This window comes from Embiotoca jacksoni, unplaced genomic scaffold (assembly GCF_022577435.1).
Source record: "Embiotoca jacksoni isolate LCO1_2020_lvr unplaced genomic scaffold, fEmbJac1.0.p SCAF_2, whole genome shotgun sequence".
NCBI classification, from domain to species: Eukaryota; Metazoa; Chordata; class Actinopteri; family Embiotocidae; genus Embiotoca; species Embiotoca jacksoni.
The window spans coordinates 18,781,289-18,794,866 of record NW_027185340.1 but is presented as its reverse complement, the minus strand read 5'-3'; the positions used below and the strand labels follow the sequence as shown (position 1 = coordinate 18,794,866).

General features: G+C 44.5%; 3 protein-coding genes across 3 annotated transcripts in view; 1 reads left to right on the top strand and 2 right to left on the bottom strand.

Annotated features, from left to right (window-relative positions):
- mstnb (myostatin b) overlaps positions 1-179 on the bottom strand; it is a 4,433-nt gene extending 4,254 nt beyond the window's left edge. The window contains exon 1 of the mRNA XM_069154890.1: positions 1-179. This exon is cut by the window's left edge and continues 301 nt beyond it. Within this exon, the coding sequence (XP_069010991.1) occupies positions 1-78 (78 nt within the window). The 5' untranslated portion in view covers positions 79-179.
- Positions 180-2,509: 2,330 nt separating this feature from the next.
- On the top strand, positions 2,510-8,221 carry cunh2orf88 (chromosome unknown C2orf88 homolog). The gene is made up of 2 exons (XM_069154889.1): positions 2,510-3,040; positions 3,897-8,221. The coding sequence occupies exon 2, from the start codon at positions 4,243-4,245 to the stop codon at positions 4,510-4,512; it is 270 nt and encodes an 89-aa protein (XP_069010990.1). The 5' UTR covers positions 2,510-3,040; positions 3,897-4,242; the 3' UTR covers positions 4,513-8,221.
- The window catches only part of hibch (3-hydroxyisobutyryl-CoA hydrolase), a 23,749-nt gene continuing 17,886 nt past the window's right edge, over positions 7,716-13,578 (bottom strand). The window contains exons 9-14 of the mRNA XM_069154888.1: positions 13,415-13,501; positions 13,243-13,301; positions 13,065-13,146; positions 12,139-12,258; positions 11,851-11,884; positions 7,716-10,793 (exon numbers count right to left, since the gene is read on the bottom strand). Of these exons, the coding sequence (XP_069010989.1) occupies positions 10,678-10,793; positions 11,851-11,884; positions 12,139-12,258; positions 13,065-13,146; positions 13,243-13,301; positions 13,415-13,501 (498 nt within the window). The 3' untranslated portion in view covers positions 7,716-10,677. The remainder of the gene's footprint in view (positions 10,794-11,850; positions 11,885-12,138; positions 12,259-13,064; positions 13,147-13,242; positions 13,302-13,414; positions 13,502-13,578) is intronic.

Here is a 13,578-nt window from a genome sequence, read left to right as displayed (position 1 = left end):
CGTCTCTTGTTCACTCAGAACTACTGGACCCAAAGCAACGAGCAAGCTGAGATACAGCGCAATCTGAGACAGATGCATTGTCTCTACGGTGTGAAGTTTGTTTGTTTGTTTGTTTTTTAAAAGAGAGAGATTCCCCGTGGTGAGTGCTGGAGCTGATGCGCGACTGAACTGGGGTTGGATTAATGTCCCACACTGACAGGCATCATACTTTATTAGCGCGCACCTTTTTATACTCCAACTTTTGCCCTTTTTTGTGTCGTCAAAAACTATGATTGGCTGGACAGGCAACAATGAATTTTAACCGACTGACATGAAAACTTTTTTTTCGCTGTCAAACCATAAAGGGATGGAGACTGTGGGCATGTGCTGAGCGTGGCCACTTCTTATAGTGCACAATGATTAATGGTTTAGATCACCCTTACAAAATAAAACAACACGTGATCTAATGCATCTTTTAAATAAATAAAGATGATCAGGTTTTATTTATAGTTTTTCTTAGTTACACCCTTTTCCCCTAAAGGACACCTGACAGCTCCATCACATTTCTTTATTTGCATCTTTGCTGTTTCTGCCTTGATGTGGGAATAAATTTCCCCCGTCAGGAAAAATAGAATTTGTAATTAATTTCATGTCAAGACAATAATTTGTGTAGTCTGTTACGGTCAAGTTTCCATTTCAAAATCAGATTATTGGATCATATAAAATCAAAATACAATGTTTCCAGAACTGGGATTTAAAAAAAAAAAAAAAGAATTAACAACGATAAACAAAATCCTTCATTCAGAACTTGTCACAATCCTTGTTGGTTAAACCAGGTCGTAGCAGATGAGAGGAGACCGCCATCGTGTGGCAGGTTATGAAAAACAAAATCGGAAACGCCCTCAACTGGGGTTGTTGTAAACAAATAAAAAAAAAGATGATGAAAAAACAAATAAAATATATTTACAAAAAACGATATTTTTCAGTCGGACTGGCAGACAGTGTTCAGCACTGCTTTTTGCATGGATTTCAAAGAAAGATGAGAAAATTAATTATGATAATAATGATGATGATCATAATTCGCAGACTGTAGAATTCTATTACAAACTCATCGGTGTTTGTCCCCTGATTTTTATATAAAAAGAATCATCTGATATTACACTAGTGTAGTTTACTATAAAACTGTCAACATCAGCTGTGACATTGATTTGATTTGTTAATTTACATGTTTTGAATGTCCAAATGAAGACAAGAGTGGTACAGCTTAAGGTGTTTTAGTGTCACAGATATGTGTATGTGTGTGTGTGTGTGTGTGTGTGTGTGTGTGTGTGTGTGTGTGTATGGTTGTGTGAGTACTTCTTATCTTTGTGAGGACGACTTTCAAGTTTACACCAGAGAAGTGAAGATGTTTTAACCTCACCTCTCTGGTGTGAAATCAAGTCTCAACTCTCAAACAGTGATTTACAAACTGCCGTTTGAGGGTTGAGACTGGTCAATCCTCACAAATATACAAGTGTGTGCGTGTGTGTATGTGTGTGTGTATGTGTGTGTGTGTGTGTGTGTCTGAATTCTGGATAGGGACATTAACAGAATAATCTGTAGCACTTCCTCTTTCTTTTTTAGTAATCTTGCCCTGGAGGTCTTCCAGCAGGGACATCATGGATGTCATCTGCCTCCTTCCACTTCGGCTCCTTTTCTTTCAGTCTGCTGGAGGTCTTCTATGGCCTGACGGGGGGGTTGACTTGTCCTCTCCACTCCGTGCTGTAACTCTCCAGCTGTTGCTCAGTTTTCTTCAGAGCAGTCGTGAGGTTGTCGTTTTCATCTTTCTGTTCATGAAGCTGCTGATGTTTCCATCTCCTGCAGCGGGGAGTTTTTCTCCTGCTGCCATTCCAGGTGGTCACCCTCCAGCTTTTCTTTAAGCTCCAGGTCGGCCTCAAACTTCCGCTTTTCTTCCTCCTTCTCGTCGTTCTGGGCGAGATAAGAGGCCTTTACTGTTTCCATCACCGACAGAAGATCCTCAGTCTTTTTCTGGGCAGCTGCGATCTTTCTGGTCTTTGCCCTCTGCTCCTCCAGCTGGGCCTGATGTGAAGACCAATCTCTCTGCAGCCTTTTTACTGCCCTCCTTGTGCTTCAGGAGAGCCTCCTTCATTTTGTTTATGAGAGGGGCTAAAAGTAGACTACCCGCAATACTCTTTTAAAATGGGTAGGATAACTGCTCACTTAAGTACAAGTAAAAAGAAGTAATATAGGCAAATATATAATAATATAACCAACAGGATTCTGCCACATAATGAGCACTTTTACTGAAGTATTAACTGGATTGCTGCTTTTACAGTTTTAATATTTTATAAAGGTAGTTACAGAATTAAAAGCTCAAATTTTTTCCCACTTCTAAAGAACATACAGTGGATCACATCAGATCACTTGGTAATTGGTTTATTGTTTATTTCCCAGCGGTCTATGTTACGCACACAGTGGCCGCCAGGTGGCAGGGTTGTGCCGCGCCGGTGCAGAGCCGCCGTCGGTGCGCAGCGCCCGGACTCGCTCTCCTCAGCGGCACCGCTGCGGCTCGTTAATTGCCGTGGAGTGTCGCTGAGCTGAAGTCAGTCCAGTCCTCTGATTCTCTCTCTTCTGCTGCGGAGCTCCACTCGGTGTTGACCGACGTGAAGGCAACAGGGGGAAAACCGTCCTCCTCTTCTTCCTCTTCTTCCTCCTCCTCCTCCTCCTCGTCTGCCGCCGCCTGCTCCGCCAGCCTGGGATTTATTTTTAGATATTATTTTGGAAAATGTGGCACCGGGCGCTTCATCCTGAATCCCAGCGACAGCAGCAAGTTGGGAGATAATTTTTGTTTGTTTACAGGCTGCACACAATCAATAACGTTCAAGTTCAGAGCGCTCGGATGCTGTTTGAAGAGCTGGGAGAGAGAGCAGAGGAGCCGGGTCCACACCAGATGATGTCCGGATTATTGTTTACTTGTACGACCTTGGGTTATTTCTTCTTCCTCCAGATTACAATTTTTTTTTCAGTGGAATGGAGAAAAATCTGCCACAGTCTGTTAAAAGTATGTACAACTCTACTGGATCACAATCTGTTCACATTTTCATTATACTCTCATGTTTGCAGAGATTTCTTTTCTTGCACTAAAGCTCCACTCTGTGTTGTTCCAATAAATCAGTTCTCAGGTTTTAATCCAGCTGCCATGTGTCTGTCTGACACCTAACGGACGCTTTTGCAGTTTGATGCACATTCTAGGCACATTTACGACAATTTAAGCTCATTGCCACGATGTCAGTTGTGGCAGAGGATTTGGTGACAAGGTTCAGATTCCTGTGTTGATGTCTGCACCTCCAAATGTTGTTTTACTCACAGGGAGACTCCCCTCTGCATAAATCATTCACGCCCCTGGGTGTAGCATTAAGGCTTTCTGAATGAAGCACATGTCCGCCTGTGCACCGAGGCCTGTTAGTCCCAGAAAAGGAGCTGTCACTGTGAATCAAGGCAGGCGAGGCTCGGTTAGCGGAACAGATGGGAGACACGGGGCTTACAACCAAACAGCATCAGCGTGCTCAGGCCGGACACAGACGTCCCTGTGCCACGCTACACAAAATAGGGCGAGAGATTGAGTCATAAAACACTCTGAGGTAGAGGGGAGGGGAGGGGAGGGGAGAGGAGGGATGAGTAACACGCTGGATGTGCAGGGGAGTGTTTAGAAATGATGACCGTGCAGAGAGGTGAGGTGAGGGCCCTTGAACTCGAGCCAGCCGCTGGAGGCCGGGTCACGCAGTTGCCCCTGGTGAAAATCGTTCACAATCCCTTCCTCGTTCCCTGACATCTGGTATTTTCATGCTGAAAATAAATCACTGAAATCCCCCCCCCCCCCCCCCCCGTATCTCTTTCCACTCTCTTTCTCTCTGCAGTTGAGGAAGGGATGAGTTCTGGTCAGCGAAGGAGCTGGACTGTCTGTTTCAACGCAGCCTAGACCCACACAGGGATGGGCCTCCTAGCCAGTCGCCCCCCAGCGCCCTCAAAATCACCAACTTCCGCTGTGTAACACCGCCCCCTTGGTTATCACGCGTGCCAGCACGCAGATATGTATGAGAGTGGAAGTGGATGACAGCAGCAGGAAAAAGTCCGGACAACCTTTCACCTCTGGAGTCCAGATGAAAACTTGTGCGGTAGAAATCTGACCAAAGACTTCGGCGCTTTCCTGCCACCGCGCCTCTCTCCCGCCTTACAGTGAATCAATGCGACATCCTTCAGAGTATGGGGTGCGTCAAATCCAAGAGGAGCGACTCCGCTACCCAGAATGCAAACTCCACCGAGAAGGTGCAGGGAAAAGGGCCGAGGGGCGAGAAGGCCTACCTGGTCCACTCGGAGGTGGGCTCGGCGGACAACTCCCCTCAGGTCAACCCGGTGCTGCTGGAGTACGCCCAGAAGCTGTCGGAGGAGATCGTGGCCCGGGCCGTGCAGCAGTGGGTGGAGGTAGACCGCCGCTACAGCGACATCCCTTACATTGAATGCGACGCGCCATGATGCGGGGGAGGGAGTGCCGCAGTGGAAAGGCCGGGCCAAGCCGATACCGCTTTGACCTCGCCACCTGGGGTGTGACAAGGCCAACACTGTCATTCAAGCATCCACCTGCTGTAGGCGGGAGGATGAATGAGCTGTCAGTGATTCAGTTTTGACCTTCTGGGTTGGATTATTCTGGGATTGAGCCTAAAAACAAAAACTCCTCCAAAGTGACCAAAGCTATCTGATCCTCACGTTTCTGTGATTATTTGGATCAGAGCTGGAACCTTGCTGAAGCAGAGCGTCTTCAGTTGGATATCACCTGTCTCAGTCCTTATTTGTCCCCTCTGTTTCGCAGTAGGTGCTGGATCTCTGTGGTCCCACTCAAAGAAAGAAATCCTGGAATCAGGATGTCCCTACTCGCCAGTGAAAGTTTACCCCGTCCGCTGATGTTGTCCCAGGGCCAAGATTCCGTCCTCTTACGAAGGAAGGTATTAATAGATTCCTTCATTTGGTGAAGGCTCTCACTTGAAAACCCTTACTGGTATCAGCAGGTCAGACACACACACCCAGCTGTCTGATAAACGGCCAAAGCCCTCTCTCTTTACGGCCTCCCCTGGAGATCCCGTTGCAGAGCCACAAGGAGCATCATCTGGAGCTTATCCCACTGCCATTAGGCAGCACTGACCGCAGCCCTCCATCCAACAGGCAACGTCCTCAAAATGGGTCCCGGAAATTATGTACTAATGGTGCATTTCCTGCCCTCCAGGATATATTCTCTGTACACAAGTCGCAGTTTGGCAACTGTCAGGACTTGAACCATTCGAAGTCCGCTGGTCTTTCAACCGCAGAGAAACCAGGGCACGATAAAGGGTTGACACACTTTTGAAAAGTATTTGGCTCGTTAATAGAACTATAGTTTAAAAAAACAAAAACAAAGCAAAAAAAAAAAAAAAATCACTTGGCTTTGGCTAAAATGTCGTAGGCCTAGTTTTTTTTTTTTTGGTCCACATTGTGTTATTGTATAACTGAGAAATACTGCCATCTCCCCTTTGCACAAATATGCAAACCTAGAAACCCTGTGACATTTCAGTCCAGCATGACTTATTAAAACAGTGTAGTGCTGCTCGATAACAGAAGGCAGTGACACTCCAGGGGACAGGGCTGATATATTTGGAGCAGGGGTTCAGAACCGCCAAAGTCCTTAATGAATGTTACTATGAGCTCAGTTAAGAGGCCTCGTGAATTGTTTTACTCTGTTGGACTTACATTTAAAGAGGCATTACACAGGTCTGGTCTTTGGTACAGAGGTCAGTGGGATTTCCCCAAAATTCAAATCAAAAGAGCCATGGTGAGGACGCTTTAACTGCCACACAACTATTTGCAGCGATAACAGCTTGGAATAATGTTGTCATAAAATGACCATAAAAAGCCAGAACCAGTAACCTTCAGCTAAAAAGCCATAAAAGTAAGTGGCAGGGTATCGTCACCACTTGCCTTCTCCCCAAGTCTCTGGTAACCGTAACAGTGTTTCTCGTCAGTACAGTAAAATACATGTAAAAGTCACGTATTTCCCTTGAAACGGAAGCGCTGCAGTGTGTCAGTGTCACATTTTCCTCGCCTCGGTGTGAAAAGTGAGGTGCCTTAGGTTTAAGCAACAAAAAAAAACACATGGTTAGAGGTTCAGGCAAACATCATAGTTTGGGTTAGAATAAGTAATTTCACATAAATAATGCTAAATATGTCATGTAAGTTACTTAACATACGTTACGTAAGCTAAATTACAGGGTCAGTTCCATCCTACGACCCCAAACTGACCTCACTATTTGGACTTTATCCCTCTACTTTGACCTCCGCTGACCCCAGTCATGTACTTGTCATGCCGAGTCGAGGCAAAACGTGACACTGACACGGTCTCCTCGTGGACTGATTGGTGCTTTGCAGGCTTTGCTGTGACAGCAGGCTGACCTGTTCAGAGCAGCATCAGTAAAAGAGTGAGTGGCATTTCAAAGCCACAGTTTACAAGTTGTTTAGCTTCTGTGATCTGGGTGATGATCGTTCGAAGGGCTGCTCAAAAGAACCGTAATGACGTGCTAAAAAAAACAAAAACAAAAAAAACACACGCCCGAACCCATCACTCTATAAATGAACGTATTAGACGTGATTTGCACCGAGTTGTGTGGACACATTAATCTCTTCCCAAACATGTTGTGACCAGACTAAAGATTAAGAGATCGCGGTGTTCTCTTCACGCCGTATTTCTTTTATTCTTAATCAGATTGTTTTGCTTCAGATAAAACGAGAGGTTAATCGCACATGTCTGTCAGTGTTAATGCTCGAAATAACAACAAACTGATGGCAGTGTGACGAGAACGGGACAGCCAGAGGTCGGTCAGTTCACGAGTCTTTTTAGTCCACATGGTGATTTTAACGTACTAGTTACGAGTACCGGTTACAAAGCAGGCGATGGCAATCCGTTTCTTCGGCTACACGTCGAAGATGATGCCATAAAGCTGATGTCAGGCTTAACAGCTCCTCGTGTGGCATTTCTAGTGTGATGTCACAGAAAAGTAGAATTTTTCCAAATCCTGGAATCGTCGGTGTTTACAAATGCACAAAGGTCAGGTCCAGTGTGTTCGATTTTCCTTCATTAGACAGCCAGAAGAGACTTGAAAATTTGATCCAGTTGGAACATTTGTCTTCCAGTTGACGCTTTCTTTTAGAAATATGAGTTGTTGTTTTTGAAGGTCACCCGTTTTAGGTTATCAGATAGCAGCAGGTGTAGACGGAGGTGGAAATGGAAACTGTGGAAAGCCGTAGTGCCCATTGGTACAGTTTTAAATTATTGCTGCAACTACTTACTATTTTCATTATCGATGAAGGAGTCAAGTATTTTTTTTTAAGTCACCGTCTTGTCTATAAAATGTCAGAAAATAATAATACAAAAATTTCCTTGCAGTTCAGGGTTGTCCACTTCAATTAGGTGCTTTATTCAACTAACAGTCAAAACCCAAATACGCTCAAATGACTTTATGGCAAAGAAAAGCTTCATATCCCGACATTTAAGAAGCTGGAACCAACAGCATCTTCATTTCAACTTCTTAAATTTAAGGCTGCAAATAATGATCGTTTTCATCATCGTTCAACCTGCTGGAAATTTTCTTAATTAATTGATTGGTTAATTGGATTTTAAAATGGCAGGAAATGGAGAAAAATGTTGACCAGTGTTTCCAACCAAAAGGTATTCAGTTTATTATCATGGAGGACTAAAGGAACCAGAGGAAGAAAATCACATTTAGAAATTGGAATCAGAGAATTTGTAGCATTTTTTTTCATAAAACAAATATCAAAAAATAATAATCACTGATCAAAATAGTTGGCAGCTCATTTTCTGTCGATCAACTAATCACTGCAGGTTCAATAGACAAAGGGAGTGATACAAGAAACAGCAGCTAGAGAGGGGCGGGGCTAAAGCAGAAAAACAAGAGTCAACTTTATAAAGAAAAACACAAGTAGCCTGACGAACGTTGACCGAACACGAGACCAAAAAAATAACCTTCCAGGAAGCAGCTTCGTGGGATAAAACATGTCAGCCTGTGAATAATTCATCATAAAATGACGTACAATGAGTGACTTTTCCACATCCCTGTAGTATAATACGCTTAACGTTCAAACTGTACATACAGTCTGTGTAAAAACTGATGATGCCAATAAATCAGATTCATGCCTTCTATCGTTGAAATGTTTCGTCATTTCTTTTTAAATCACGACTTCAGAACAACTTTTTGGGTTTTGCAGTTGTTAGGTCCGCGTTCATACTTCGACATATTAGTGTTACACATGGACTCAACACTGTTTGTTTAAAGTACCCGGCAAACATGACGTGCGGTCATGAGTTCGGCTGCACGAAGGACAAACAGAAGGATTTACAAACGACCGCTGGCCAGCGTCCGTTTGAAAAGCAGATGGAGGTCATAAAGCGCGAGGGTTTATCGGTTTATCAGACTGTGTTCTCGCTGTGTACGGCAGTTTATTGTCGACGGTGAGTGGAGTCGAGTCGTCCTGTGTGCTCCATCGTCGCGGAGACTGCGTTGTGCCGCCGCGACGGAGCTTTAAGGCCCGCTTAAGAAACGAGCGTTACCGGGTGAGACCGCGTGAATGTGAAGCAGGTAGGGAAGACCGAAACAGACGCGGAGGTTCAGAAGAGAAATCTAAAGACAGACTCGTAATTTCTGAGCGGGAATAAGTTGACCTCTTCAGATGGAAAGCTCGATCAATCAGTGGTACCGGTTCAGTCAGGTGTCAAGGCAAAGCGTGTGATACAACTCTCAGTCCACGAGGAGACACCGTGGCAGTGTCGCGCTTTTCCTCGGCCAGGCGTGAAATGTACACGCAAGGAGAAGGAGAAGGTCATGTGACGAAGCATAAGGGGTGATAAAGTGCAGGTAGGGAGGTCATTCAGAGGTGGTTGGAAGGATCAAAGCTAGGACCTTTCCTCCCCCCCCCCCCCCCGGAGACCAGAGCTCAAGTCTGTGAGAAAGCGACGTGGAATTATTTAAAGTATCGTGAGCTACTCGCATAACGTACCGTATTTGACTTATGTGTCAACATTTATGTTTGTGACTCATGCGCGTGTGAAATGATGCTGCCGTCGTATTTAGCATTTACACGAGAGGAGCCCACACGAACGGACATTCACGGCGTCGGAACGGACATTTTGCTGCGACGTGTTTGCCGACGTTTACAGTGACGTCAGAGGACGTGGAAGGTCATTTTTCATTGGATTTTAAGACAACAAAAAAAAAATTGTAATTTTAGTCATGTAGAGTTTTGTCTTCATAATAGCCGACGTCTGAGGAAAATACTGATCTTCCCAACGGCCTCCTCTTTTCCCTCTGTGCCGTTCCATTTCCTGCATTACGTCACCCCCCCTAAACCCTGATCTTTTCCCAAACGTCAACCTTGTCGTTTCTTTTTCCAAAATCTAAGCGGGTAATTTCCGTTGGCTAAACCCCGAGGCGCGTTACATTTTAGGCAAAATTGTGACACTGAAACGTCATCCTGTTGTGGACTGAGCGGCGTGTTGAACGCGTTGGCGTGCCGCCGACGTCAGAAGGCCCTTCTCCACTCACAGTACCGGTTCAGCTGGACTCGCTTTTTGTTGGAGCAGCTGCTCGGTGCTTCTTCATGCTGATAACAAAAGGCACTTTGCAGAGTTATCAGCTTTATAAGTAGGTCATAAAAAAAAAAAAAAAAAGGGAAAAAAAAAGACTTTCACAACTAGTTCTTTTAAACACGATGTGTCCGGGTAGTTTCGACACTCATTGGGAACACAGGAGATTTTACGTTACCGCCTCTCTTTAATGCCATCTGCTCCATCGGTGCCTAATCTGACTCTGGTTGTCTCATAAATAATGCAGCTACGGAACGAGTGGTTTGATTCCCTCTGAACAAATGCTGGATGTTCATCAGAGGAAAATAAAAACACACACGGTATCACACATTTCAGACTACTGACACCACGTTTGTTTCGTAAAATGCAACCATCTATTTGCATGAACAAATATTGATACAATACTGACGTCCGCTGTTTGTTCGGGAGTATTGATTGCATGTTGGAACACCTTTTTTTTTCCCCTTTATCCGTGTGTTAATCCTAAAAGAACTAAACACACCACTTATAAGAGAAAAAAGACAATAATACATCATCTGCATCAGAAAGAGTCACATCAACAAACACCCACAGGAAATGTAATAAAGCACTCAGTAGTGATCTCACCCTCCCCTCGTCTGGCCTCCTGTTAATGTAACTGCTTGAATTTGCAGCAGAGTAAAGTTACCGCTGTATCTAGGAAAGACTCTACTTCCACTGCAGAGCTCGTTCACTTCAAACATCTTTACCTCTGATACTCTGGGTGTTTGTTAGCTACCTCTTCCGCTACTACTTTTGATTTCTGTCTATAAAGTAAGTCTGTTTTTCCTCATCTGCAGAGGAACAGTCTGGATTTTCCTGTCAAATATCCCCAGAAAAACAAGATATTTTACAGAAGTAGTAACAAATTCAAACTACTTCCGTACATGACCCACACACAGCAGTATAACTGACCATGTGGGGATGTGTTGACAGGAAGCAGCCGGTTACAGAAGGCTTTACGTGGCGCGCGTGTTCGAGGGCAGGAAGTCGGCTCGTCAGAAAGTCAGGTCCTTGTCACCCAGCGAGGAGAAGCACTGGTCCAAGCTCTGGTCAGACACCTCCTCCAGCGTGGGGGGGTTCCACTTGGGGTTCTGGTCTTTGTCAACCAGCACTGCAAAACACACGGAGAGTCACGACCTGGAAAAGGGACTCCGATGACGAGGAGATGACAACGAGAATCGGATGAGAGGAGCGATAACTAATCCGTGACCTTCGATAACCAACAATCCGGTAATGAACGCTGAGTCAAAATACTTTAAAGTCGCAGCGGATACTGGATATTTTGGTAAATTCGTACTCAGAGGAAGAATGTTTTTTTTTACCGATCCTTTAAGAACAATTCGGGCTATATTTTACCGATCCAAACTCACGGTCTACAGCGCGTGACACCGGTGCATTTCGGGCGTCTCCAAGTCCACTTGTGCTCGTTAAACGCCAGATAATCAGAGCACAAAGTGAGATGCATTGTTCAAAGGGGTTGTACTTAGTGTCTTAAATAATCATAGGTAAGTAAAAAATGAAATAAACCAATCAGAGCCGAGTGCTCTTGGTCCCCTTGGATTGCTATATTAACGGTGGATTTGCCAAGTAGTAGTAAAGAACTTTTCTCTGCAGAGGAAACAGACCTGCTCATGTGCAGATCGATGTACACAATAAGAATCTTTCTAAATTTTTGCATGTTTGCAGGCTGCTGCATGTCCTTGTGTGTGTGTGTAATAAGGAGAAGGTGTACACATTGTGCACCTCCCCACGTAGGGGCATATTACTGTCTGAATAATGCACACTTAAAATAACAGTAAAATACTGCACTGTTGGCTTAAAAACTGATTTTTGTTGACCAGTCGCGCAATCGTTTTCTCAAGATAGCAATGCACCAACGATGCCCCTGACCACGCCTCATTTTAAGACCGTGGGTACAAATATGAGCACAAGAAGATTTACTATTTAATCAACGTGGACGCTAGACAGGAAAATGACGACTGTGTCTGTCTGAAACTAACAAAGACTCTTGGGTTGCGCTCGGCCCCTTAAAATCAACATAACCAAAGTTTTCATTGCATTTCAGTCCTTTACAGTTCTATGTGGAATCCAAATTAAAATAAGCTACATGACTAAAATTAATTTGCATCTTATTCCACTTTAGTTGCTCATGTGCCGCGGTAACTTACCGGCTCGTACACCCTCATGGAAATCACAGCCCCTCTGCAACACAACAGAAACAATCCCATAACATGACGTCGGTTTAGATTTTACTGACATCCCAAGTCAGAACTAAACATGAACGACTGATGAAAATACGTGACACTGACATTATAACTTTGGAGGTGAACGCAAGTTCAAATGGTGATAAATACAATAAAATTTCAACTAATTATTAGTTTAAAAAAAAAAAAAACGACTCTCATGAAAGCTGATTGTTGAAGGTGTGAAACCTCACTGCTGGTTTTTTTTTTTACCATGCAGGCCTGGCTCAGCCGATACTCCATCACCAGCACGTCCTCCAGGCTCAGAGCGCCGCCCTCCTGCAGCTGCTTGTGGGTGATCTTCAGGGACGTGGGGGACATTTTGGACAGGATCTGGACAAAGGAAGTGAAACCGGGAAAGTTTTTGTCTTTAAAAGAGACTTTGAGCAGAAAGACGATGACAAGACACAATCATGGAAAAAAACAAAACAGAGCGATGTTGAAGTGTTTTGATGTTGAAGGCAGGACAGTGAAGTCGGCGGTGGAAGTGGGTTTTTATAAATATTTGATGCGTGAGCTGACCTCCAGGGGCTCCAATTTTCATGGCTTGAAAGGATACTAATGACATGTTTGCTGATAAAAACAAATCATGAGCAGATAATTAGCAGTTAATTGTTGGTAACAAGGGTTGCACTGCCATTGCTTCTGAGTGATGAGGAGGGGAACAATAAGAAGGAGGTGATACCCCATGTTTTCCTGGTTTGATCTCATTGGTTTATATATACATACATTAGGTGACCGAGTTAGAAACAGAAGTCACATCCTTAAAAGTGTCCGTTTTAGACTCCTGAAGGTAAATCTGTTGACTGGTGAAAGCCTGGTTTGCCTTTGAGCTCTGAAATCCCACAGGATGGATTTTGGTCCTGCCAGCGAGACTAACCTCGTTAAGTGCTTCAACTGAGTAACTACTAATTACTAACGTGCTCTACACTCTGGCGTCAGTCCAGCTCTGTGTGTGGGATCTGGTGGTGGGATAACAGAGCTCTTACAGGGATGGACAGTAAACAGGAAGTGTGTGTGGTTGTGTGTGTGTGTCAGCAAGCCTCTACAGCAGCATTAGCAGATTTGTGTACAGTCTTGGGAGGATGAATGAATGAATAGTGACAGCGTTATGATTCAGCTGCATGTCGATGACGCACCTCAGCTTGTTTCTTAGCGAACTCGGAGCCGTCAGCCTGCAGGTTGTGCATGATGCCCTCCACACTGCTGGAGCTGAACAGCCTGGGGGGGGGGGGATATCCAAGAATATCCAGCCTTATTCTTTCAGTAAAAAAAAACGATTTATTATTCAGATTATGTGACTGATTGGGAGCCTACCTGTCAATATCAGAAATGTGCTTTTCCAAGATGAAAGGTTTGTCAGAGTCCAGACTGCTCTGTGGACAAAGAGCACAGACGCGGGTTGAGACAATCGGGAGGACACACGTGTGACGGGCAACACATTGTTTAGTGAAGTTGTATTGGAGAAGTTTTTTAAGTTGCATCTAACCTGGTTCTGGTAGGAGTCCAGCACTTTGGAGACGTCTTCAGCAGACGCGGCCTTCAGGTTCACCAGCTCTTTCTCCAGGTCTGAGATCTATTGATGACGAGAGCAAACAAATTCTTCCAAATCTTGTCATGTCTGTCTTGCGTTGACTGTTGATTCTGTCTTTT